General features: G+C 40.8%; 2 protein-coding genes and 3 non-coding genes across 9 annotated transcripts; 4 read left to right on the forward strand and 1 right to left on the reverse strand.

Annotated features, from left to right (window-relative positions):
• Positions 1 to 603: 603 nt before the first annotated feature.
• Positions 604 to 9,500, forward strand: EIF4A2 (eukaryotic translation initiation factor 4A2). 3 transcript variants are annotated; one of them, XR_012085811.2, is made up of 12 exons: positions 627 to 745; positions 2,434 to 2,476; positions 2,562 to 2,694; positions 2,939 to 3,078; positions 5,016 to 5,184; positions 5,372 to 5,481; positions 5,715 to 5,858; positions 6,192 to 6,329; positions 7,039 to 7,128; positions 7,353 to 7,432; positions 7,928 to 8,029; positions 8,698 to 9,500. XR_012085811.2 is itself a non-coding variant. In XM_072996257.2 (11 exons), the coding sequence occupies exons 1-11, from the start codon at positions 717 to 719 to the stop codon at positions 8,840 to 8,842; spliced, it is 1,221 nt and encodes a 406-aa protein (XP_072852358.1). In that variant the 5' UTR covers positions 604 to 716; the 3' UTR covers positions 8,843 to 9,500. The 3 variants fall into 3 exon arrangements, 1 of the variants encoding a protein (XP_072852358.1); XR_012085812.2 differs by having other exon boundaries at positions 7,928 to 8,025; XM_072996257.2 differs by lacking the exon at positions 7,928 to 8,029 and having other exon boundaries at positions 604 to 745.
• Positions 2,794 to 2,864, forward strand: LOC140706285 (small nucleolar RNA SNORD2). The gene has a single exon (XR_012085925.1). It is a non-coding gene; the product is annotated as a small nucleolar RNA SNORD2 (small nucleolar RNA).
• Positions 5,519 to 5,646, forward strand: LOC140706258 (small nucleolar RNA SNORA63). Its single transcript, XR_012085898.1, has one exon. It is a non-coding gene; the product is annotated as a small nucleolar RNA SNORA63 (small nucleolar RNA).
• Positions 5,889 to 6,067, forward strand: LOC140706283 (small nucleolar RNA SNORA81). Its single transcript, XR_012085923.2, has one exon. It is a non-coding gene; the product is annotated as a small nucleolar RNA SNORA81 (small nucleolar RNA).
• Positions 9,501 to 10,063: 563 nt separating the features above from the next.
• On the reverse strand, positions 10,064 to 25,016 carry RFC4 (replication factor C subunit 4). Of its 3 annotated transcripts, none has more exons than XM_020777440.3 (11): positions 24,870 to 25,016; positions 23,543 to 23,699; positions 21,606 to 21,684; positions 20,385 to 20,464; positions 19,533 to 19,652; positions 18,720 to 18,863; positions 17,585 to 17,705; positions 14,863 to 14,988; positions 13,713 to 13,793; positions 11,020 to 11,136; positions 10,064 to 10,270 (listed from the first exon to the last, which is right to left on the reverse strand). In XM_020777440.3, the coding sequence occupies exons 2-11, from the start codon at positions 23,677 to 23,679 to the stop codon at positions 10,175 to 10,177; spliced, it is 1,101 nt and encodes a 366-aa protein (XP_020633099.1). In that variant the 5' UTR covers positions 23,680 to 23,699; positions 24,870 to 25,016; the 3' UTR covers positions 10,064 to 10,174. The 3 variants fall into 3 exon arrangements, with proteins under 3 accessions (XP_020633099.1, XP_078245907.1, XP_020633101.1); XM_078389781.1 differs by lacking the exon at positions 24,870 to 25,016 and adding an exon at positions 24,520 to 24,728; XM_020777442.3 differs by lacking the exon at positions 14,863 to 14,988.
• Between the last annotated feature and the right edge of the window lie 835 nt (positions 25,017 to 25,851).

A 25,851-nucleotide genomic window follows, 5' to 3' on the forward strand; every position in this document is an offset into this window, starting at 1 on the left:
TATTTTTATTTTTGTTTTCTCCTACATGTGTTGTAACTCGCCCAGAGCAGTGCCATGACAGGAATAGGAACGAGATACTAATTAAAACAAAGAAAGAAAGAAATTTCCTTCCTACCCGTCCTCTTCCCCTTCCTTCCCTTTCCTTCCCAGCGCTTTTCCTTGGCCCCTTTCCTCCATTTCGCCCTCACTTCACCCCATAATCCCCCCCAAAGCGGCTTCAACACAAACAGCCGCCATTTTCCCGCCGCCGCCGCCGCCGCCGCCCGCGAGCCCTCATGGGCTCTCGGCCCTTCCCCCTCTCCCCGCCGAGGCAGGGGCGGACTAGGAAACCCCGTTGATGAGACTGGGGTTGAGAGAGAGGAAAGCGGGACGCAGTCCCTTCTCAACTGCTGCAATATCCCTCCGCGCGTCTCACCACATAAAATAATCCCAACTCGAGGATTCCTTCTCCTTTCTGACGTTGAAAACTAACCCTAGATCTGGGCTACTCCAATCTTTCCTCTCAAGAATGCGACGGTCTCTACTCCATGGTCCCTACCTTTCCTTTAGCAAGCGATTCGTTTCTATACTCCTCCGCAACGGAAAGGCGGAGGGGGGGAGCAGATGACATTATGGAAAGGCGCTCTAAGTAGTTCCGGCCAACGGGTAAGGGTATATAAGGCGGAGGAGGCGTAGGCTCTGCCTTTTCAGTTGAGGAAAGTGGCGGGTGTTGGAACATGTCAGGAGGCTCCGCCGATTATAGCAGGTACTTTGGCGCGGGAAGGCGGGGTGGGGGGAAAGAGGTGAGGCCGTTCGTTTCGGCGGGAAAGGCCGAAACAGTCTCAGGCTGTTTTATTATTTTTTTAATGAGAGGGAAGCAGCTGGAAGGTTGTTGATGTGAAAGCGAGGCGGCGGCGGCGGCCGTGAGGCGCGTGACGGGCGCCGCGTTCCCTCTAAAGGCCGCCGCTGGGGTTCCCCGATTGAGCCCCTCGCTCTCCTTCGCTGTCAAAGGCCGCGTTCTGAGGTAACGCTTTTCTGTCAAGGCGCTCACCTCCCCACTTTTCTGTCTTTTTTTTTTTTTGGCGCGAGAAAGGGGCGTGCTTCCTTTAACGTGCAATGAACGGTGTGGCCCGAAAGGGCAAGGCGGGAGGGGAGGCCAATCTGGCTACCCTGGCCGAAGGGAAGAAACATGCGCTTCCCGAGTCGCTCTTTCTCCTTGAGGTGACGGTCCGCCCGAGCGGCCTGGGCGTTTCTTGGAGGCCGCCTTGGTTGGACGAGCGATGTTTTTTTTTAAAAGGATTTCTTTCCCCCCCCCCAAAAAAAATTCCTCTGGTCTTGTCTTTCCCGATGTCACACGGCTTCTCCCGTTCGGGGGAACGGAATGCCCTTCCGAGGGATTGCATGTGCGCAAAAGAGGAGCAAAATCCCCATATAATGTATATATGGTGTTCGGAAGGGTCAATTCTTACCCACCGGAGGGGGGGGGAGAGGACAGGGAGGGACGCGACGCTTCTCGTACGCCGTTCGTTCGCCAGCCGGCGCGTCACTCAACGGCGTGCTCTCGTCTTGCGCAATCGAGCCTCAGGGGTGGAGCTCTCGCGAGAGTTCGGCGGTTCTCTGAAAGGAAGGAGGGGGAAAAAGCTGGGATCATAACGGCCTGCCTAGCCTTGGCCATCCGAGCAGGCGACCCCTTGCGAGTGCCCGGCCACGTGCTCGTCCCTCCTCTGAGGTTTGCCCAACGTCCATGCTATTTTTCTCCTAGTTTGTGCACTTTCCTGACGATGGGAGCGCCTTTGACCATGTCAGTGAAAAGCCGGGTCCTCTTTTCCATTATTTTTATCCCGCTACCCCCTTTAGGTCAAGAAAGTACTGTAGTTTTTACTTTTGCCTCGAGCCGATATTATCCAAGTCCCCCCCCCCAAAGTTATGTAGGATGCCTATAAGAGTACATGAACTGAGAAAAAGGCGACCTGTTAGGAATAGAAGGGGGGCTTTCAGCGGCAGGAAGTCGCACTCTGGTTGCAGTTTTTTTCCAGAACCGTTTGGTGGCTAGATTTCTCTTCATTTAATAAATTTCTTTGTGTGGGAAGGTTCCCTACCAATTTAGAAACAACTGATGAACTGCGAGCAGCTCTATTTTCAGACTACAGTGCTGAGAATGTCTGATTCTTGTTAGGTATGAAGTTAAGCCATTTAGCCTGCTCTCTTACAAAAAGCCACATCTTCCATCCAAATACAGGGAGAAGTGGAGTGGAAAACAAGGAAATACTTATCTAGCTGTTGAAAAAGCACTTTCTTTAATTTGACTGTATTGAACAAGGATTAGATGTGCAAATCATTTCATGGGAGCATACCTATCCAGGATTGGCAAGGTGTACATGTAATACATGCAAGTTCTGTCTGTTTACATCCAAAGTGTCATTCATTTTGGCTGGTAACTTTTGTCTTTGACAGAGACCATGGCCCAGAGGGAATGGACCCCGATGGCGTCATTGAGGTTAGTATTTCAGTCGTACTGTACTTTACATTACTTGTAAATAAAATTTTGATGATTGAAGTAAAGTGTACTTTTCTTCCTGCAGAGCAATTGGAATGAAATTGTTGACAATTTTGATGATATGAATTTAAAAGAATCTCTTCTCAGAGGAATTTATGCTTATGGTTTTGAGAAGCCTTCAGCTATCCAGCAGCGTGCTATTATTCCATGTATCAAAGGTATGCAAGTGTTTGATAGTAGCTGGTAAGACTGGCAAAGGTCTAGATTTTTCATGTTTTTAGCTTTGGGGTGGAAGTAAGATGCATCTTTTCCTTGAAAAGTGAAATGATGGTATACCATCTTTCGGGACTGACTTAAAATGGAGATGATATGTAATTGCTGATCACTTGGAAAGGAAATTGGTAGTTAAACTAAATTCCTGTTGTGTTGTGTGGAAGCAGTAAATATCTATCCTTTTTTTAGGGTATGATGTGATTGCTCAAGCACAGTCAGGTACTGGCAAGACAGCCACATTTGCTATTTCCATCCTGCAGCAGTTGGAGATTGATCTCAAGGAGACCCAAGCACTAGTTTTGGCCCCTACCAGAGAACTGGCTCAACAGGTATTGATAGCATGCTTGAAGCATTGCTTATTTGTTGTATAATTTTAAGGCTTCACTGTAGGGCAGGTAATGCTTTTGCCAAATCTGTAACGATTTCATTGTTTCTTGGTAGTATGGTGTGATAATAGGTCTTTGTTCCACTAGCTTTTCTTTATATACATAAACAGCTGTATAGGGGTGATGAAGGAGCTTATTCTAAATACCTACCAAGTGTATGAATTGAGCAGAAACAACTGCTTTTTGCCATGTTAAAAGACGTGAATGCATGTTGTGCAACATGAAAACTGAAATGCATATGTAATGACTTTTCTGGATATGTACATTTTATGCTGCATTTGCTTGAAGCTATTGATGATGTGTTAGTTTTGCCAGTATGTTTGAAGTACTACATAGGCCTAGCAGATTCTGTTTTCCTGGGGAGTAGAATGTTGAATATTATGACAAAAGGAAAAATAGAATCTGTTGCTTTGGAGGACTGTTGTCATTTGTTGACTGTTGTGGTATTCTTTAAGGACAGTGTAACAGGTTTCCTGGGTCATTTGTCCAAGCAGCTTTGAAAATTGTATGTCTCTGGATACATAGCTGAAATATTACAAGCAAGTAGAGTTTATAAGAAAGACTCTCTTTCTGGAACAGCTTCATCTAGCTATCAAGTCTTTCAAGTATAATTCGAAATGTTAGGTATGATCTGTAAGGCAGTATGGTTTGGGGTTTAAGCTATACGAAAGACCGTATTCTGCCATGCAATCTGTCCAGGCTTAGATCTGCAGGGTAGCCTGTCTGATAACTGTACCATTGTTGCAGTGCCCTTTGGTGGGAAGGTATGAGAGGACCTTATCTGTAGTGACTCCCAGACTTTGGAACTCTGGGAAGAGAGGCTGGATTTCCCATTTTTTTAGGCCTTTCATAACTTCAGATCTCTTGGATTCTACTTGTGTGTTAGGACTAGAGATGGGTGTATTCATATACAAATATTCCTCCACAACTGCAGATAACAAGAGTAGCAGAGCCTTCCTATCTCTCTGTTGCTCACGATGGATTGCCAGTCCTGTAAGTAGGTGGGATGACATCTCTCTGCCAAGTTGCAAACAACTGAGAGATAGGAAGGCTCAGCGTAATCGGTGCAGTGGCGGAATCGTGAGTGGTTGGTCTGGCCCCAGGGGTGTGGGATCCTCGTTACCTGCGCCTGTGAGGTGATATTCGTACCCCCATCTCTAGTTTGGACTAGTATTTTAGACTAATAAATTAGTTTTTAAGTACTTTGCTACCATAGTGTGTTTTAATCCTGTTTACTTTGAGAGACATACAGCATATTTATTAAATCAATATCCTATAGTTGATTTTTGGATTATGGTTCTGTATTTTTTTCTTTGAAAACAGAGCAACAGACTGGAAATGAGGTTAATATCTGGGTATTACCATTTTCAGTTCTTGTATGCCACTACAAAAATACACTGACTTTGAGGCACGGAAGTACTATATAGGTATCTGTTAGAATTTTACTAAGTTTAGCTGTCTGTCCGGAAAGATTAGTTGTTCAAATCTTGCTTTTAAATTATATACTCTGCTTATACTAAGTCAGTTTTACTGCTTTGGATAACTACCAACTATTTTATTGTGTGTTCAAGACGATCACTTCCAAGTCGGAAGTGTTTTACTGTTCTTGCAAAACCAAGACTACCCCTCAAGCTGTAGAAGGAGAATAAGTATTTCTGCTGTATTGTGGAAGATTTCCATTATGTGAGGATGGAATTTACCAGTGCAAACATAATATATTTCTATGCAGTTGGTTTTTAGGGGTAAGGAATGGTTTACAAACTGCATGTGGATAATTAAATATGAGTTTTGTGTCTTTTTCACTAAGTGTAGTGTGAATTTCAGTATAACTTGTTTGGAAGCTGCATTAATAAAGTTCTAATTAAGTTTTATTATTTCAGATCCAAAAGGTTATTTTGGCTCTTGGAGATTATATGGGTGCAACTTGCCATGCTTGTATTGGTGGCACAAATGTTCGTAATGAAATGCAGAAGTTGCAAGCAGAGGCCCCACACATTGTCGTGGGAACCCCAGGACGTGTCTTTGACATGCTGAACAGACGTTATTTGTGTAAGTAGTATAGTACTCATTTAAATTTTCTGAGGAACATCGTTTGTAGAAATTATGGACAGTTTTGAGAGTATGAGCTCTTAAAAACTGTTTTAAATATAAAGATTTGAGTACTGATATATTTTATTCAACAGATCAAGTGTCTTGTTCTTACTTTATAAAATAGCCATCTTTTTCTTCTCTTAAGCTCCTAAATGGATCAAAATGTTTGTCTTGGATGAAGCTGATGAAATGTTGAGCCGGGGATTTAAGGATCAAATCTATGAAATTTTCCAGAAGTTAAGCACAAATATACAGGTAAAGCTTTTCTCACTAAGATTAACTATTCCAGCCTGTGCAGGTAAAGTTACAGTGTAGCTGCGAAGTGCTGTATTGTCGTTCCCCCTGCACAAAGTAAAATTGTCTCTTCTATCCTTGTCTGTTTGGATTCCACAGCAGACAGGGACGCTTGGTTTCATACATTATCTTTTTGTTTGTCACTGTTTGGGAAGTTTCAGATTAGTCAAGTTTAATGAAACTTTCTCCTCCAGGTTGTGTTGCTCTCTGCCACCATGCCAATGGATGTGTTGGAAGTGACCAAAAAGTTTATGAGAGATCCCATTCGTATTCTAGTGAAGAAAGAGGAATTGACTCTTGAGGGTATCAAACAATTCTACATTAATGTGGAAAGAGAGGTAAGGAAGAGATTTTAGTGGCCTTGGATGTACTTCTTGTACAAGCACTGTGCTAAAACTATGGAAGTTAAGGTTGTACCTTGGCTTCTGTAGTAATGCTAGCATGGTACACACAAGAAGAATAGGAAATGCACTGGATCGGTAAAAGACTTGGGTGGACCTCTTTCTTAATGTCCAGTGTCCTAGTCTGGAGGCTTGGTGCAACACTATTTATGCCTGGCTGTGGTTTGCAGCTAAGTTGATAACTTGATATTGGCAAGAATAAACATTTTTTGGATAGTTACGTTTGTACAGCAGTGTTGTGTACTCATGATAACTTTCTTAACTTTACAGGAATGGAAGCTGGATACTCTGTGTGATTTGTATGAAACCTTGACCATTACACAGGCTGTTATTTTCCTTAATACAAGGAGGAAAGTAGACTGGCTGACAGAAAAAATGCATGCTAGGGACTTCACTGTCTCTGCTCTTGTAAGTGCTGATACTGAGAATTTTAAATTAGAGCTTGAACGTATTGCTTAAATATTGATGAAGTAGTGAAAGTTAGTGATGCAGCAATATTTGAAAATACAGAAAAGGCCAAAACAAACTCCACCACTATGGCCCTCAGGTCGTTACATCACAATTCATATTAATGTTAAAACATCTAGCGATTAATTACTACTACTTATCCCAAAATGTGTTGCAGATAGGGATTCATAAATCTCATGATTAAAGAAACTCATTTAAGGCAGATCAGCCATATAATGGAAAAAGATTTTGCTTTGCTTAAACTGTATGTCTTTCATTGACCTATTATATATTTCACTCAGTGTACTTACAAGCCACAAGAAAACAGAAGCATTGAATTTTTCCCTGTTTGAAGAAGAGTAGAGTTAGTGGATCTGGAATAACAATAGAAGTAACTGAGGAACTTTTAAAAAATAGAATTGTATTCCTCCACCTCCCTTTTCTTCTGCCATTACTTAGAAAGATAAGAAAATAAATGAGATTATTTCTGACATTCCCTCCAGAACTCCACTTAGCTGCTTTTTATTTTAGTGCTGAGCATCTTCAGCCAAGGCCTACACGCTACTGCTGTCGCTAAAGGAAGGGAAGCTAGCATGTCTTAGGCTTCAGTGAAGATACCTTTCAATATTTGTAGTCAAGCAGTTAACACACTTTTTGTAAATCTATCCAGCATGGTGACATGGACCAGAAAGAGCGAGATGTTATTATGAGAGAGTTTAGATCAGGATCAAGCCGTGTCTTGATTACTACTGATTTGTTGGTAAGTAATTCTTGGATATTGCCCTCTGTATGTATGTATCCAGAGCTGCATGGTGCAGGTTATTGTAACCTGAGCTACTGAAGCTGTTGGAAAAGCAAAGACCATGCTCCACTATGAACTTGCATAATTGTAGTTCATCACTATAACATGGCCAACAAACCTGAATATCTTTACTTTGGTGTATAGCATGTTTGCCTTGTTCATTGTATTGCTTTTACTTACAGGCTCGTGGCATTGATGTGCAACAAGTATCATTAGTAATAAATTACGACTTGCCGACCAATCGTGAAAACTATATTCACAGGTTAGTTGAATTTCTGAGTTTTTCATTTCAGTTTCAGAATACTGCATGTGTCTTGTTCTTCTTGCATTATTGTACTACATTGTGCTTGTGTGGGTGTGTGCAATATGAAGATGGGGAGGGGCAGAGCTTCTTGGTTAGCCAGTGAAACAAAACAGTGGGAAAACTTAGTATACTTGTATGCTCAATAGTGATCAGCCAGAAAAACAGTATAACAGCCGATGTGGAATTCTTGTCAGATCTGCAAGATTTTCAAGGACTATATATTTGTCAGATCTGTGTTTTGCCTTTTTCAGCTTGTTTAATGTTGCCTTCTGGATGTTCTTTTTTTAATGCCTTCACTGTTGCTCCTTGGTTCTTCTTACAGTGGGATTCTTTCTTTCTCTGGTGTCTACTAATAGAACTTTCAGTTTATCTTCCTAAGCTGTTAACTGTATTAGTGGCTTTGTCCCTAAATGAAGTAAATTGTACCTTGTTACTTGATGTAAAAAAATGCAGGACCCGCTAGTCCAATTGATGACGGGAAGGTGCTCAGAAACGACGGCGTAATTTAGGACGTGGATTCGTAAGCGGCACACTGTTTGAATAACAAGCGAGTTGGTATTTATATACTTTTTTTTGTAATTGTTGTGAGCTATATTTGTCTTAAAAGCTCTTAGTGGTTTGGCCAGGTGGAGGCAGAAGTCGTGGGTTTGTCAACCTGTTTATATTTTTCTGTGTGCCCTATAAGTGATTTTACAGAAATTGGTTGTTTGATCTGCCAAAATGGCGTTAAGTTTTCCCACTGAATGAGCTCATTTTTTTCAAAAATGAAACTGAATTTTGGCTTTAAGGGTTTTGATTCGGAGTAGTAGTCTTAATGGAAAAATCTTTTGCACATTGTAGGCTGACATCAAGCTCTGTCCATGTTTAGAAGCAGATGGTGTGAGATAATAACTTGGAACTAAAATTCCTCCAGAAAGTGGTTTTTATGGTTAAGAATGGGTGGTGGTAGATGGGTACATTTCCAGGTGAAGATCTTGTTGAGCAAAATGATAGTCTCTATGCTACCAAAAAGTAAGTCTTTTTTAATTAAGGCATTTTTTGTTATTTCAAAGCATCCAAATCAAACGATAAGTGTTTAGCATGATAGGGAAAAATCTGTTGTAATACAGGGGTTTACACAATTAAAATTAACCTTTCCATGAATACCACTAATGATTTTTTTTAGTCTCCCAGCAGGTTTTCCCCATAATTACGCTCTTCACAAACTTTTCTGTTACATGCAGGATTGGCCGAGGTGGGCGTTTTGGCAGGAAAGGTGTGGCTATAAACTTTGTCACTGAGGAGGACAAGAGAATCCTTCGGGATATTGAGACTTTCTACAATACTACAGTGGAGGAAATGCCAATGAATGTGGCTGACCTCATTTAATCCCTGGGATGAGATGTTTTTGGAATGCGGTGCTCGCTGTTGCTGACTAGGCGATCCACAACGTGCATTGTGCTTCTTTCTTGGGGGATACATTGAATCTTGTTTCAATGCTCATTACGGATCAGAAATATAGATTTTTTGATAAGCAAAACGACATTTTGTCGTGAGCTTTTGTGGGGAGAGCCTTTGGCTTTCTCCTCTTTAGGGTTTAGACTGTTGGGGTTGGGTGGAAAGTCATGGGGTCTGTAAATTTTTCCTTTATTAGAAATTTATTTCCTAGTTCTGTAGAAGTGGTAGTACTAGATGTTCTTTATCATTTAATAATTTACTTATGGACTAAAAGGTATAAGTGCTGTATAAAATCAGCAAATTATGTTAAACTGGCATACCTACCTTTATTGTGTTATAGTTCTATATTAGACTAAATTGGAAAGGCCTTCAAAATTACTAAACTTTTATAAGAGTGTTAAAATGCATTTTTGTTTGGTATGTATTTATTGAATAACGTATTTAATTAGTGTTAAGTGTGATCTGGACCCTGCTAAACCCCAGCAAGCAATCATTATTGTTGTCTTAGTTAGGGTTAAACCCATTAAAATTGCCATATTGCACATGTCTTAATGAAGTTTGAATGTTCAATAAAATACTTATATATTCACTTCACTGGGTGAACTGGCTGCTTCTTGGGAGATTGGTGACCATAGTTTTGAGTTGGACACATATTTGTCTTAAATAGATTCTAAGTCATTTCTTCTGATTAAGTACAGTAGTGTGGTACCTTATGTTCTGATCCACTATAACATAGCCATTGTCAACTTAAACTACACTGGTAGCTTGCTTTTCCTTTGTGTTTGAGTACTATGTCCCTTTTCACAGATATAACCAATAGAGGCTTTATTTTTACACTACTATATCAGCTTTTTCAGTTTAAAATAACAGTAGCTCAAAAAGCCTCACAGTCCGAAGCTATACAGACTGAGTTATGGTCTGTTTTGTTTAGCAAATCATACAGAGTGACACTGATATTTGAGTAGTTGATACCTTTAGCTGTGGTGAAAAAACCAAAAAAGCCTGTACAGCAATGACTAATTGCTTTTTCAAAGCAAATTAGTCTTATTTAACCTTGTTTAAGAAGAGAAAGCTTCATACTGTGTTCCCTCATGGCTTTTCTCAAGATGCAGGAAAGGTGTATGGTTAAAGTGAAGATAATTCAGTAACAGATTAATTCTTCAACATTGTATTTTTATTACAAAAGTAGTACACAAAGATCTGACTCAACAAAATTTATCAAATATATACTAGGCACATAATGGAAATCTTTAATCCTGCAGTTTAGTTATTCTGAACTAGTTGCTGCATGACCACTGCACAGAGGCTGATCATCTGTAAGAACTCATCAGAACCATCTGCCAAGCATTTATCTACCTCCTGCAAAAAAGGAAAAAATATAGATTCAACTTAGGCTACAATTTAAACAAGTCACCATCTTAAAATTCATTTCAAATGTTTGATCACAAACTAAACAATCCTTATCTGACATGGAAGAAAATGGTCTCTCTTAAAATTGAAATTGGCTTTAAACTACATAATAGCAGTTGATCAGGTGGTTATGTCTCCATGTTTATTCCCTATGTGAAATACCGTACTTTTCGCACCATAAGACACACTTTTCCCCCACAAAATGGGTGGAAAGTCTGTGCGTCTTATGGAGTGAAGAAAACATTTTCCTGTTTTCTAAAAAATTGGTACGTCTCACGGAGCGAAAAATACGGTAGGTATCCAGAATGGTGAGAATTGCCAGCTGTGTGTGTGTTTTTTACTGGGTAGAGAAACCCATGCCTGAGAACGTTAATAGCACTAGCACAACCTCTTGTCTTCTGCAATAAATCAGAAGTAGCTTGAGGACACAACAAATGTCTTAACTGTGTCTTTCCTCTGGTTAATAAGACAAAATAGCTATACTAAATATTAGGATTTAAAAATCGACCAGGCTGTTTTTGTTGCATGTCTCTTCAAGCACCTCCCAAGTACTAATCCTTTACCATAGATGGACACCTGTTCAGAAAAATATTCTTTATGATGTATCTGTTTAAAACAATAATTAATGCGATATACTAGCTAATGCCCCCCAAGATAGAAACATCCAACAAGCAAAGTGAATGTAATAAAATACTTACAGCAAGTTTCTCTGCAATAATGGATTTCTGCTTGTCACTGAGGTCTTCCCTGTTAACAATGATGTCATGAAGTTGGCTTATAAGTTGTGTAGCTGCATAACCTTCATTGATCAGGGTCTAGATATAGGGAAAATAACACTCTTCAGGCTACAGACACCTTTTATGCAGGAGTATTAATTACCAAGTATGCCATTTAACTCATAGTACACTATTGTGTCAATAGGCTTCTTGATACAAGGAGTAATTGCATTAAAAAGCTCAAAAGAATCCTGCACAATCCAATTCTGGAAAGGTCGCTTAAATGGGATTTGTGTAACAGGATTATTTGATGGCTCATACAAAAAAGCTGCTACCATTTGCTTACACTAATGTACCATAATTTGAAGAGTCATTTAACACAAATCAGATAAATTTATTTGCTGCTTTGTATGAATTCACTGCTGGCAAAGAACCAGGGTGTTGTGATGCATCTAGTTTATGTTTTTGTTCTAAAAATTTAACCGGTATACAGCGGTGCCTCGCTTAGTGATGTTAATTCGTTCCGAAAAAATCGCTGCTAAGCGATTTCATCGCTAAGCGAAACGCGGTTTCCCACTGAAATGCATTGAAAACCGGATAATCCGTTCCAATAGGAATGAATTGCCGTCCTTAAGCGAAAATCGCCATAGGAAACATCACTAAGCGAAACGCGGTTCCCCAATTAAATTCCATTGAAACCTATTCAATGAATCTCAATGGGGGGAAAATACAACAACAAATTAAAGAGTCAGAACAAAGTCAAATTTGGTTAACAAAGGGTTTAAGTACACTTTATGATTTCAAACATTTTAAACAGTAAACTTTAACTTTATAAATAAAAACATTTAAAAAACAAACATGAGGCTGTTTAAACCATCGTTAAGCGAAACAGGGGACCCAAAAATTAATCGCTATGCGAAGCATGGTTCCAGCCATCGCTAAGTGGAAATCACCCATAGGGGCCATTGCTAAACGAAGTGCAAAAACACTCCGAAAGTCATCACTAAGCAATTTCGTCGCTAAACGGAGCGCCCGTTAAGCGAGGCACCACTGTACTTAAGTTTTCCAAGGGGGAGAAACACTTCGTCTAAAATGGAGTAGACGGTGGAAACAGCAGGATGTATGTAAGACATGAGATCTGATTAATTTCATGAGAATATAAATTGATCATTACTACTCTTGGAAGAATAAACTGCCATGCCCTATTCAGCAGCAGATTTCGAAAATACAATTTTTTCATTCTTTGCAGAGGTATTTCCACTGGGAACTATATTTCCTGGAAAAAGTCTTGAACGGTCAGAACTGGCAACAATGGACCAGAGCTTTCAGCTAGGCCACTCAAGAAGTGCTTTTGGATTTAGGAAGCACAGCAGTCTTGGCTTACTCCTGCTACAGAGCTGTCTGTAGGCATGAGAGGAAAGAATGAGTGGAAGGATGGAGTATTCACACCTAGTAGATCAGGGCTCCCCAACCCCTGGTGCTGGTCCATGGCCTTGGCTGGACCGGGAAGACATCTTCTGCCTGCTCACACAGCCCCTTTGCGCATGCACACTAGTGCACATGCGCACACTGTGCAAGCACCCCCACCCCTTTGCATGCATGCGAGTGCACATGCGCCATGCCAGCGCCCCATCCCTTTACATGTGTGCGCACATGATCGCCTCTGCCCCTTCACACATGCGTGCAAGTGCCTGCAAGCGTGCACACAAAGCCCCTTCGTGCATGCGAGTGCAGCCCATGCACACAAGCACAGGCCTTGCCCATTCCCCCCCCCAACTGGTCCACTGTATCAAAAAGGTTGGGGACCACTGTAGTAGATAACTAGATTCTTGAGCACAACATGGAAACAGAAGGGACCCTCTTAGGAAAACCTGAAACAGGCTAAAATATATTTAAGAGAAGTACGAATAAAGTCAGATATAATTTTGGCAACTGGAGTATGCTTTTAGGTTCTGGACCCAGACCTATGCCACTTAAAAGGCATACCAGGCAGATAGCAGTGGAAGACTTGGTAGAAGAAAACGTGAAATAGATTATCAATAATTGCCATACTCTTCCTGTATCTGCCAAGTATGTTGAAATTTAATCTGCATTTAACCTCGGAATAGGATGGGGAACATTGCAAACTATCTAGCCCTCTACACTCAGTACCAGTTGTGGTCCGTGCCTTCCCATTGTTAGAAACACCACCACCAAAATGAATGCAGTTCTGCTAGAAGAGGTATACAAAAAGCATAGGCACTGTTTCCAGCTAGAATTTGTGCATTAATTGTGGAAGTGTTAGCAGAAATTGCCATGGTATCACAGAAATAGCCAGGACAGGTCATGCTTTCCACCCCTGTTATAAGAAAGCAAAAAACATTGGAACAAACCAGTTGCACAAATCCTTACTGTACAAACTTGACTGAGCAACTTTAGGGACTTCTGCAAGCTTGGAGTGCTACTTCTCTCCTTAGGCGTGCTTCCCCCTCTCTTAAGGTCACAGGCGTGATAAATGTCAGGGAGTTCATATTACACTTATACCATGACTGACTTAAAGGCAAGCAGTTTTCAGTTTCAATGTACTTACACAACCACTGTCATCTCACAGCATATATAACCTGCCAACCCAGAAAGAATAGCAGAGCAGAAGGGAAAAAAACACAGAACCTTTTACATTTAAATAAGCTAGTTACCTTTGTTGCAACTTCCAGTTTTTCAAATGAACCACTCTGACACGCAGCCAACAGTCCATCCAACGTTTCTCTAGGGATAACCTAAAATAAAAAATTGTGCGGATTAAAAGATTAATACACACATTTCTGCGATGCACCCACTCTTCTAAACATTAACGCCAAGATCTTTTGAGAAGCACATATGTGCAATAAAAAATGCAAAGCATATCACTAGAATATTATTTGTCCACTTATTGTACCTAATAAGCATTGTAGTCAGCATTCTCAGGGTCCCATCTGGTTTTTTCAATGTAAAAAACAGTGTAGCAAGTTCACCACCTTTCCATTGACATAACATTGTGTGGGAAAGGATTGTACGGCACCAGACAAAATCCTTCAGTCCACTAGGACTTCTATTAGAAAAAAAGAGTGTGAATCAGGTTGGCCAAGACTGCTACGGATCCCCATACACTACTTCCTCTGATAGCAAATTCTACATACAGTGAATCTGCTACCACAAGTAGTAGTACTAGCAGACAACCGGGACATGGAGAATTTGATAGCTATTACTTATCATACTACTATTAGCATCAAAGGCAATATAGCTCTTTGTCCTAATTGGTTGAGAGCATGAGCAAAACGGTGCTGCTGCGGTTGCATTTTACTTACAGATTTCTCATAAGCAACTGGTTCACTGCTACATAAAAAGATTTTTGTATTGCCATAACCTTTACTTTGGTCCAGCAAGTTACTCATGCACCTGCCAAATTTTCATTCACTTTCCAGAATAGTACAAGTTAAGGGCTGAAAACCATCAGTTCCTTCTTCCTGCCTCCAAAATGATACTCGCTCCATGTCTTCTGGACCATAACAAGCACAATTCATTCTTGTTTATGTTGTTTTCTTTTAATATATGTTTTTCTGACTATCTGAGGATTCTTCCATCACAGATGTGCATAACATGAAACAAATGGAAACCTGGTTGATCTTGACCTGGCAATAGGTTTCGTTTCCAAAAAAGTAGTACTAGAAAATGAACCCTTCAGCAGGAGTGCCTTATTTTATTTCGTGTATACTGTCCTCTACATGCTGTGAGAAAACTTTGCTATTTTACACCCTCCCCTTTTCAACAGCAAGTACGCTAGGTGCCTTAAAAAAAACCTGAACGCACCCCTGCAATTTCAGTGATAATTCTCTCAGTGACTTCTTTTCCACCTGTTAGTCGTGTGGCACTCTGAAGAAGTGTGATTGCTTTTCTCAAGTCTCCTTCTGATACATGAACAAGGTGAGAGACTGCCTGTATGACATACAGTGAAGAAATACGTGAAAGAAAAAGAAACCAAAATAAATAATTGGCAGGTGAATGCTGGAGACCCTTTTCTGAAACACTCATTTTTCTGTTTTACAAACTCAACATCTTACCTAGCAGATCAGGAAGGCTAACATGAGGAGAAATGGGGACAATGGGGCATTGGCATGCATTTATTTACAATCCTTTATATCACCTTTAGAAAAATATACTAAAGAATAAAACATTAAAAATATCCTGCATATTAAAATGTCAAAAACAGTAGAAACCACTTTTAGAACAAGATACAGTACATTCCAATTTTTTTTTCCCAATTACAGATGTACTGAATATGTTAGTGTCAAGGTTATATGTTTTGTATGGATAAAATATTAACAGAATTGAGGATATAAAAATGTAATCCTGCAAATGTGAGTTGTAACCAGAAAGTGAAGTTTCGAACAACATGCTGAAAGTCTAATAGAGGTTACTACAGGGAATGCAGCCAGCTCTATTTGTTAAAAACCCATGCAATTCATCAGTTTAGCAAATGACATTATAAAAGCCCATTGACCAGTGGAACACATTATAAATCAGTAGAGTCTTATAACTTTGGCAGCAGTAATTGGGAAATGCATATTATCTTCTAACTGAGCACGGCTAGTAGCAAAATACAGTATTTCCGCTTGGTTGGCAGGGTAGTCTATTTACAGAAATAGCTTATCAGTATTTGCTACACACAGGTGAACTCTATTAGGTTTTTCACATTAGCCCCTACAAAGGCACTGTCAACCAAGTGCAGAAACGCAAACACTGATAGTAAGTACCAAAATAATTGGGCAGTTTAAATATATACATAAAAGGCAGTTCACAGTAGAATTGCACCAAATAGCAAGAAGGCATGCGCAAGCAGGAAGCAAGACACAGCAACAAGAAGCATCAGACGTACAGCATAAGCAGGCACAGGAGAGCAGACATGGATTTTCCTACACAAAATGGGTAAGCATGTTGTATGTCCATGCAATATGCTAAAAAGCTAAATAATATATTTTTACCTTCATATATTTTTACTTTTAATATTTTAAGAGATGAACACTGATTATATCTTTTTAATTAAACTCATTATATCTATATAATTAAAACATTTGCTTGGTGTTTTTGATTCTTAAAATATTTTTACTGTACTTTTATGCTCCTCCATCACATATAGAAGTATCACTTAAATATACTGTCTGCAACGTAAGTTTTGCCTTTATGTATTTCAGAGTACTTCTGTCTGCAACTTTTCATAATTACAAGAATTTTGCATAGCTTTCACATGATTTAAACAATTGCACCTGCAGCTTTCTTTAGTTGCAAATATATGTGTTGTAACATACACACCAAGTTGGATCACTAGGTTTTATGTAAAATAATGTGCTGTCAAGTCAATTCTGACTTACAAAGTAATAGTTCCAATAACTACTACCTTGTTTTCCCAAAAATAAGACCTAACCTGAAAATAAGCCCTAGCATGATTTTTCAGGATGCTAGTAATACTAGCCCTACCCCAAAAATAAGCCCCAGTAAAGTAAAACCCCACCCTCCACCATTGCGCAGAAACCAGAAGATGACATGACTGTATTTGAATAAATGTAGATTGTTGTCCATGAAAAAAATAAAACATCCCCTGAGAATAAGCCCTAATGCGTTTTTTGGAGCAAAAATTAATGTAAGACTGTCTTATTTTCGTAGAAACATGGTATACGAAGATAGAAGAAATTAGATGAATAAAGCCTGTAAAAACAGGCAAGCTGATGTTGCCTCTTTCTACCTCGTCAGAAGTAGAATGAATAAGATGTGAATTAAGAAAGACTTAATTCACCATGAGGGAAACAATGACTCTCATGCTCTGAAGGGAGATGCTCTATTTAACCAGATTAGATTTCATGCTTGATCTCAAAACTGGAAGTGTAGTCATTCCTTCAGCTATGCTAAAGAAATATAATTTCCAGATAAGTATTGCAGAGGTTGTCCTCTGCTTGTTAACTATGTAAATGTTTTCTTTGGCAGGGACAAGAGGCTACATGTAGCCAAACAGGAATGCAGAACAGGCAGTTGTTTTGCTTCTGTCACATGGATCTTTCTTCCAGGAACAATCTCTGTGCCACTGGCAGCAAGGTGCCAAGTTATTTACAATCTGGAAAAGTTGCCTTCTGCCCTCCCAATATATTGACCCATATTGCCAGGAACATTCTGGGAGTTCTGCACAGGGGAACTTTGGCAATACTCTTGGATGGTAGTAGTGGGAGAGCATATGGTCCTACATACAGCTCAATGACAGACATACTGCTCTCTAACATGTCATATTCTTTACTTCTTACTCAGCTTCCGATAAAGTACTCTAAAAGCAAAGCCATCACTGATCAAGCAGAGAAATCCTCTTACACTATTTAGACATTAACATTTTGCTTAATTTACTAGCGCTATGCAGAGAAATGGTTATGCTATGCATGTGTTTCATTCATAGCATCATGACCCTAAAAAAAAAACCTATTAAGCAACACACAGATCAGTCTGTTCACTTCGTGATAACAACGCATATCTGAATTAATGGAGAAGCTACCTCATTGCTGAATGTCACATTCTCCTTTTCAGCAATGTCTAGAAGTCTCTGTCGTTGAATTTTGTCTGAAAGAGGCTTGAAACGAAATTTAGAGCATCGAGATGTTATAGGTTCAATTATCCTGTCAAACAGAGAAACAAGGACAAAATAAGAAAACAAATCCATCCCCTTCACTTTCTACCTAACAATACACTTTCTATTCCAAATGGCTGCAGCAGACAAATTTAATTCCACATACAGTGGTGCCTCGACACAAATTTTTAATTAGTTCCGGAACTCCAGTCGTAACTCAAAATGGTCGTAAGTCGAAGCACCATTTCCCATAGGAATGCACTGAAATGCAATTAATCTGTTCCAGCCGAAGGGAAAAAAAATCCAAAAAACACAAAAAACAAAACTGCAAGACCCATCTGAAATGCAATTAATCCGTTCTGGCCGGGGGGGGGGGGGGGAGAAAAGCAAAGAAGCCCTTTTTGCAAGACCCTTCGGAAATGCAAAAAAAAAAAAGCAGAAAGCAAACAAACTGTGCAAGACCCATTGGAAATGGGGGGGGGCAAAAAGCAAGACCCATCGGAAATGGGGGAAAAAAACAAAAAGCAAACAAACCCCACAAGACCCATTGGAAATGGGGGGGGGGACTCAAAAAAACAAACCCTGCAAGACCCATCATAGCATAGAAACATAATCCCAACACCCAGCCCAAACCCACCCTGCAAAACCCACCCATAAGAGTTTTTAAAAAGCAGAAAGCAACACCTCACCTTACCAGGCAGTCTGAAGCTGCCTCCATAGCACTCACTCTAACTGCTGGGGCAAAGAAGCAGCCTCTTTGCCTACCAACGGTTACCAATTTGAATTCCCTGCCTTTTTCTGTTCATAACTGGAAGCTCCGGCCACAAGTCGAAGGAAAGTTTTGCAGCCGGAGCTGGTCGTAACTCAAAATGGTCGTATGTTGGGATGTTCGTTAAGTTGAGGCGCTACTGTACATCAGTTGAGTTTTACATTTCTCATTTACCACAGGTGGAATTAATTTTAAAACTGTAGGCCTAATCTCTGGCTTCAGGGGAAGAATCTTATAAAGAATGGAATTCTGTATCTTAAAAAAAATTTAAAACACGGCGGAACATATACATACCTGCTGATGTAGTTACATATAAGACAAAAGCGTGTAGTTTTGGCCTCTCTTTCCATGGTACGCCTTAAAGCTGCTTGGGCTGCTGAAGTCATAGAATCGGCTTCATCCAAGATGATAATCTTAAAAGGTGGGCATGGCTTGCCACTAAACAAACATCAACAAAACACAAATTAATAACTTACGGTACCAGAACACATTGTGTTTTCAACATGCATATTTTAGCCAAACCAACAAATTAAAATATAAGCATTCTTTAGCTACTTCTATCTGTTTTGGAAATATAAAGATGCTTTTTAAGATTTCAGAACTATTCGAAAGAACAAGCAACTCACAACACTGTGGCACATGGTTTAAATTTACTTGTGTCTCAAATATCATTTTTTCCTAAGCACAAATTTAATGTATCCTGCTTTCATCTCATGAAACTTTGTTCAACGAGAAGACCCAACAGCAAACCCCAGATTGTAATGTTGATGTTCGTGTGCCAGTTTTCCAGGTAAAGTAGAATAAGTACATTTAGCATTACAGAAGTATAAAGTGATACAGCACTGCAAAATTATACAGGACACCTTTTCACTATGTTAATACATGTCTTGCCCAGAAATTAATGCAAGGTGAGCACAGCCAGTAAATGATACATTCTCTTTGGAATGTAGTTATGCTCCAGTGACTCACTGTGGCATGCTTTTGGAGCCTGAATGCCACTGTGCAGTGCTGAGTCATGGTTTATTTTAGCATTACAAAGCTAACCCGTATAAAATTGAACCAGACAGAAATACAATCCTATAGTGTTGCTTTAATCATTGTGCTTACTCTGAGCGACTTCCCGACACTGTCAGCTGAGCAAATCTCTTCACTTTCTCTCGAATTACTTGTATTCCACGTTCATCAGATGCATTCAGCTCAAGGACCCGCTGCCGGAACAGCTCAAGCCTATTCACCAAACAGAAATTTCATAATCTTTTAGCCAAGGCATTATACACAACTATTAATAATATAATGTTACTCTAGACCAGTGGTTCTTTACCTTTGTTACTCGGATGCTTTTGAACTGCAACTCCCAGAAACCCCAGTTAGGACAGCTGGTGGTGAAGGCTTCTGGGAGTTGCAGTCCAAAACTCCTGAGTAACCCAAGGTTAAGAACCAGTTCTCTAGACAATCAGAGATATACAAGCATGTAGAAGATGTTGGAAGTGCAGTAGTCTCATTGTCAAGAAATAGCCTTACACAAAGTCAGACCAGTGATGCATATTGCTCAGCACTGTTTACGCTGACTGGCAGCAAAGTGTCTCGCCCACTTACCCCCCTAAAAAAAAGAAAGAAAGAAAGAAAGGGCATCCAGGCTCAGAGACAAATCCAGCTGCACACCCAAGCTGTACACCTGTGTTTTCAGAGGGAGCGTAACTCTATTAAGTAAAGACTGAATTCCGATTCCTTGTCACCTCAGTCTTGTCTAGGTTAAGTTTGTTTATTCATCCTCATCCAGTCCATTACCGATACCAGACAATGATCTAGAGCTAAAATAGCCCCCTTGGATTTAGATGGAACGACAGAGTTGGGTATCATCCACATACTGGTGGCAATGAACTCCAAAACTCCAGACAACCTCTCCCAGTTACAGGTTAAAAAGGCACCACCCTATGAGCCACAGGATTCCAGACTTACCCATAGAGTTCTCTTGCCGCTGCCAAAATAGTTGATGTTTTTCCAGTTCCAGGTGGGCCATAGAATAAGAGATTGGGAAGCTACAACGACAATAGGTTAACATACTCCATCAAACAGCATTTTGTAAGCAAATTTGCCTGTCCTTCCCAAACATCCACAACAGCATGTCCATAAATACATAACTACAAGTACTGTAATACAATACAAACAGAATTAAAGACATATCTTGTCCTTAAGTCCTTTGTTGTGTCCATTCTTCAGGCACTTTCTCACACATAAATGTGGAAATATTCATAATTTTCATGTGTTTTTGTCATGATTTGTGTACTTTCACACAACTGTAACCTTTCTGTAATTAGAACAGGCTCATAACAGGTATCATGGTGTCCTCTCTGGCAAGTGTCATAAATAGCACAGCTTGGTTATGTTACAGGTCTGCTAAAAATAGAACTACTAAGTCTCTAGCTCTTTTACAAACTTACCTGTGACAAGTTTCACAGATCTCAGGGGGACGTGCACAGGACTGGGTTTAAAGTGCAAAGCATGAATTATCTAACTTCTGAAGAGAAGAAACACCATTTATTTTCTTATTAATATAACTATCTTACAGATGATTTTTTAATTGTTTAAAGAACATGTAATAAGCCTTCTCTCTTTTAAGGGAAGAATTAAGCAAGACAGCAGTGTCTTTAATCTTTCATTTCTATTCCAGTATGATTTTAAAAGAATTATGCCTCTTGGAAAGGTAACACTTATGTTGCATATATACCTGCCTAAATATAAGATACCTAATTCTTCTAAACAAAAACTGCAATTATCCCAAGGGACTAGATTAACACATTTAAAAATAATACATTCTCAGTGTTGTAATACACTAATTAAAAAATTCTAGGTTTGATTAAGCTTCTAAAAAGCTAAACCAAATCAGATACGAGACTGCTCATTTTAGAACAAAGAGCAGTGTACTTTTCACATGAGCATGACACTGCCAGGAACATGCTCAGACAGTAGGCCTCCATGCTCCTTACTATAAACATCATTTGATGTCCTAATCATGTTGCTGTATGTTGACATTATTTCATAAGCTGCTCTGAGAACACTGGCTAAATTACTAAAAAAAAATTCAAATAAATAAATGATCCACAATCCAAATTTTGTAGCACTGGAAGATAAATATAGTACACATTGCACATGCTATAGTTCAAGAACTGCAGCACTCACATCAGCTCCTTGTAAGCACTTCTTCAGCATGGCAACCACCTCCTCTTGGAATGCAACTTCGTCCATACATTTTGGGCGACTACGTAAAGGAAAAGGAAAATCTGAATGTGCACTTATTGATTTTCTGATCAAAATTCAATTCCTTTAGATGGAACTGGAGGGAACACTGGGTCTCCAGAGGTTTCTGATTATAGCTTCCACCATCCCTTGCAAATGCTGATGCTGGCTGGGGCTGACAGGAGTCATAGACCAAGGCAATTAGAGAATTAGAAGTTCCTTATCCTTGCTTTAGATCAATTAGCAAAGCTCTTTCATTGGCCAAAATCGTGTTGCACAGTTCCCAATGCACAACAGGAATGATGAAATTGGCCAAAATCATGTTTGCCTGAACAATGCCTAACTTTACACTTGCGTAAATGTGCCAGGCATTCTTCCCAGGCCATGATGATTGCCAATTGGTCACACAGTTCCCATTTCAAGGGATTGCACAAAGTCCATGCAGAAAAGCTTCATGAATAACACTTCCATCTGGCTGCAATGACTATCACTTGTATAGCATGGAGTTACTGAATAGGATTGCAACCATTTTGAGCTTTCCAATTAATTAAAAATCCCTTGTTTTTGTTTTGAGGTGCACACAGCTCACATTCAATGAGATGAAGTCGCATGCACCCTACAATTGAAAATTGGGATCTTTAATCAACAGCAGTTTGCTGCTAACAATTATATCATTCCTATTACACAGATGGAACCTCCCAACAGTATTTTAGTCATTTTTATTTTTCACTTTTACTAAAGTTAGAATTCTGAAGGTACAAAGCACAGGGTACACACGGATAATTTGGGGAAAGAGAACATCTTCAGTGGCTCCTCCATTTCGAGGCTTATCTACCCAAGTTAACTAGTCATATGACTGGCCTACTGGTGCCAGCAATGTAATAGCACAAGAGCTTGCAATACACAGTCACAGCTTTTTTTTTTAAATTGAACAACCTACAATCTTCTGCAGCTCTCCTCTGACACATCACATAAGCATCAATGTTAACTTGCATAAAGATAGTAATTGTATAGCGTCCTAAAAGCATCACAGTTAACCACATCATGTCAAAGCAACAGCCAATCAAATGGCTTAGAATGCAAGAGACATTTAACTTCCAGAGGGGGCTTACTCTGTAAACTGAGAGATATGTCTTGGTTTTGGAATGGGGCAGTTGGGGCTGTGCTGTGGTTGACTTAAAGAGGATTAAAAGGCAGGGCTAATCTCCGATTCCCCTCGGATACAGTGGTGCTTCGCTTAACGACAATAATCCATTCCAGGAAAATCGCCATTAAGCGAAAACACCGTAAAGCGGGAAAAAAAACCCCACTGAAACGTATTGAAACCCCTTCAATGTGTTCCAATGGGGTCAAAACTCACAGTCCAGCGAAGATCCTCCATAGGGCAGCCGTTTTTGCTGCCTGTCTTGCGAGGAATCTGTCCCAGAAAACAGCGGGGAGCCATTTTGTTTACGCGGCCATTACCCTGCTTCGGGAACCGATCATCGCAAAGCAACCATTTTTGCACAGCTGATCGGCGGTTTCAAAATGGCCACCGGGTAAACAAAATGGCCGCCCGCTGGTTTCTGGGAAGGATTCCTCGCTTAAAAGGCACCGAAAATGGTCACACTATGGAGGATCTTCACTGAACGGTGAGTTTTAAGCCCCTAGGAACACATTAATCAGGTTTTAATGCGTTTCTATGGGCTTTTTAATATCGCATAGCGACATTTTCATTCAACAGCGGTTTTTGCGGAACAAATTAACGTCGCAATGCGAGGCACCACTGTATAGGCAACCTCCTTCCCTTAATCCTCCTGGCTCTTGCAACCATCCTCCTGTCTCTTGCACTCATTCTAGTCAGTTATAAAAAAAAAAGCAAGTCACAATCCAATGCTTACTATTTTTCCACCCAAGGCACAGGCCTGACCCTCTTCTTTTCTCCACTGCCTCCTGCAGTGGCAGTTGTTCCCCTTTCCTTGGTAGAAGACAAGGGTTTCGTGCTGATTGAAGATGGGCCCTTCAGATATGCCTGCATTCTTGACCTTTCTCACCCGTCTGCACAAGGTTAACATGAAAAAGAGGGTCAAAGATACATTGTCACTGCTCAATTTTTAAAGAATTAAATTTTCATTTGCCCATGCCACTCTTTTTTCAGTGCCTCAGTGTTGGCTACAAACTCTGGTTGGTGTTTACCAACTACTTCAGGTTTTGTTGTTGTTGTTGTTTATAACACAGTTTTAAACATTCTCTGCTAATCAAAGTTTTCCAGACAAGCCATTAGAAATACAACCATAATGTTAACAACATAATAGCTAAAGACAGGACAAAATCAAAATAAGGTAATACTAGGAAGTACACGGTGATGTTTTTATCCTATATTGAGACACAGAGCAGTGTAATGGCTACCGTGTCGCATGAAGACTCAGAAGACCTGCGTTCAACTCCCCACTCGGTCATGGAAACTCACTGTGAAACTGATTAGTGATGTCAAACCATTTACAAGTAGCAGATTGCAAATCCTCCAAGTAGTTTTTTCTTTGAAATGCAAATATTGAAATCCACAACAATCATTTTATCCATTCAGTCTTCCCTACCAATAGCAGCCTTTTTATCAAAAAAAACTATCATTATCCCATTTTTAAACTGTGTGCAAACAAGATCTGTAGTAAGAACATAAAAAGAGCCCTGCTGGATCAGGCCAAGGGCCCCTCCAGTCCAGCTCCCTGTATCTCACTGTGGCCCCACCAGATGCCTCTGGGAGCACACGAGACAACTAGCTACCTGTCTCCTGATCCCCCTCCCTTGCATCTGGCATTTGGATGTCCCTTCCGTCTAAGCCAGGAGATTATATACATTCCTATCATGGCTTTGTAACCTGCGATGGGCTTTTCCTCCAGGAATCTGTCCAATCCTCTTTTGAATGCACCTAGGCCAGATGCCACCCCCACATCCTGTGGCAAGGAGTTCCACAGACTAACAACACGCTGGGGAAACTTTTTTTTTGGGGGGGGGGAAATGCTGCAAAATGTGATCTTGATGAGTCAGCTCTATTTCTTCCACAGGGGTCCGGGATGGGAGGCCCAGAATTAGGAGCCAGCCACAGGCCTCTCCAGGGGATTCTGGGAGCTGTAGTCCAAAAGGCGGAATCTTCCCGAATGCTTCCCCATCACTCCCGCAAAGAGTCCGGCCGTTCCTGAGGAGAAAAGAAGAAAAGGGCCGCCCCACCTGCAGCGTCACTAGCGCCCGTCCGCGAGCAAAGCTCCCCTCAGGATGCCTTCGTGCAGGCCGCACCGCAGCCGCTCTCTCGATTTAAGTCCCTTCTAACTCCCGCCAAAGCGACTCGCTTTCCCCGCCCTCTGGGCGGAGCTACATCCGGGCATAAAGGGACTCTCTAGGAACACGTCCGACCATCGAGGTATCCGTTGCAAAATGGCGCCCTACACAGCTTTGTGAGGCCTCGACTGTCTCCGGCTAGGAGAAGAACGGTGCCTTTTAAAGTAGCGATAAGAACAGTGGGTTAAAGAAAGAGGGTATAACAAGGGCCATGCCCGTCACCTGCCGTGCTATAACTGGAAATATGTGTCAAACGCAACGGCCTCACGAAGCGCAGGAGAGGCCGTGCGCATGCGTCGAAGTGCAACCTGAGGCCTTTCCTGCTTCCGTCCGGCTTCACGAAGGGTAACATTTGCGCATGCGGATACCTACCGTTGCAGTCAAGGCAAGTTCGTACCGGTAGGCGCGGCTGCCGGAGGATCAGCGTGCGCATGCGTGCGGGTTCCTGCGCGGTCCCCTATACATTCTTTCCAACATGAGAGATTCCCTTTTATCCCAGGCTGTATTTTGTTTTGAATTGCTTTCAGATAACAAAAGCACACACAGCCTCCCGGAAGACAGCTGCCCGTACCCTTTTAGACTTGCGTCTTTTGTTGCCTTGGAGGAAAAAAAATTCACCAGATTTCTCTTCTGAAAGTTGTAGTCCAAAAATGTGACTTTCCGGAGAACTCGAACCCAGTACTGGTCTAATCTCAATTCAGATTTGGCCGGTAACAAGTCGTTGTCAGGGCTTTCTAGATAGAGAAAACTCAGAAGTGGTTTTCCATTCTTTTCTGAATGTGTCCTAGGATTGTGCAGCTTTCTCGGAGCCACACAGGCTGGCTCTTCTCCCTAGAGGCACAGCGGGGAATCGAACTCCCAGCCAGCTTTGGCT

This window comes from Pogona vitticeps, chromosome 3 (assembly GCF_051106095.1).
Source record: "Pogona vitticeps strain Pit_001003342236 chromosome 3, PviZW2.1, whole genome shotgun sequence".
Lineage (NCBI taxonomy): Eukaryota > Metazoa > Chordata > Lepidosauria > Squamata > Agamidae > Pogona > Pogona vitticeps.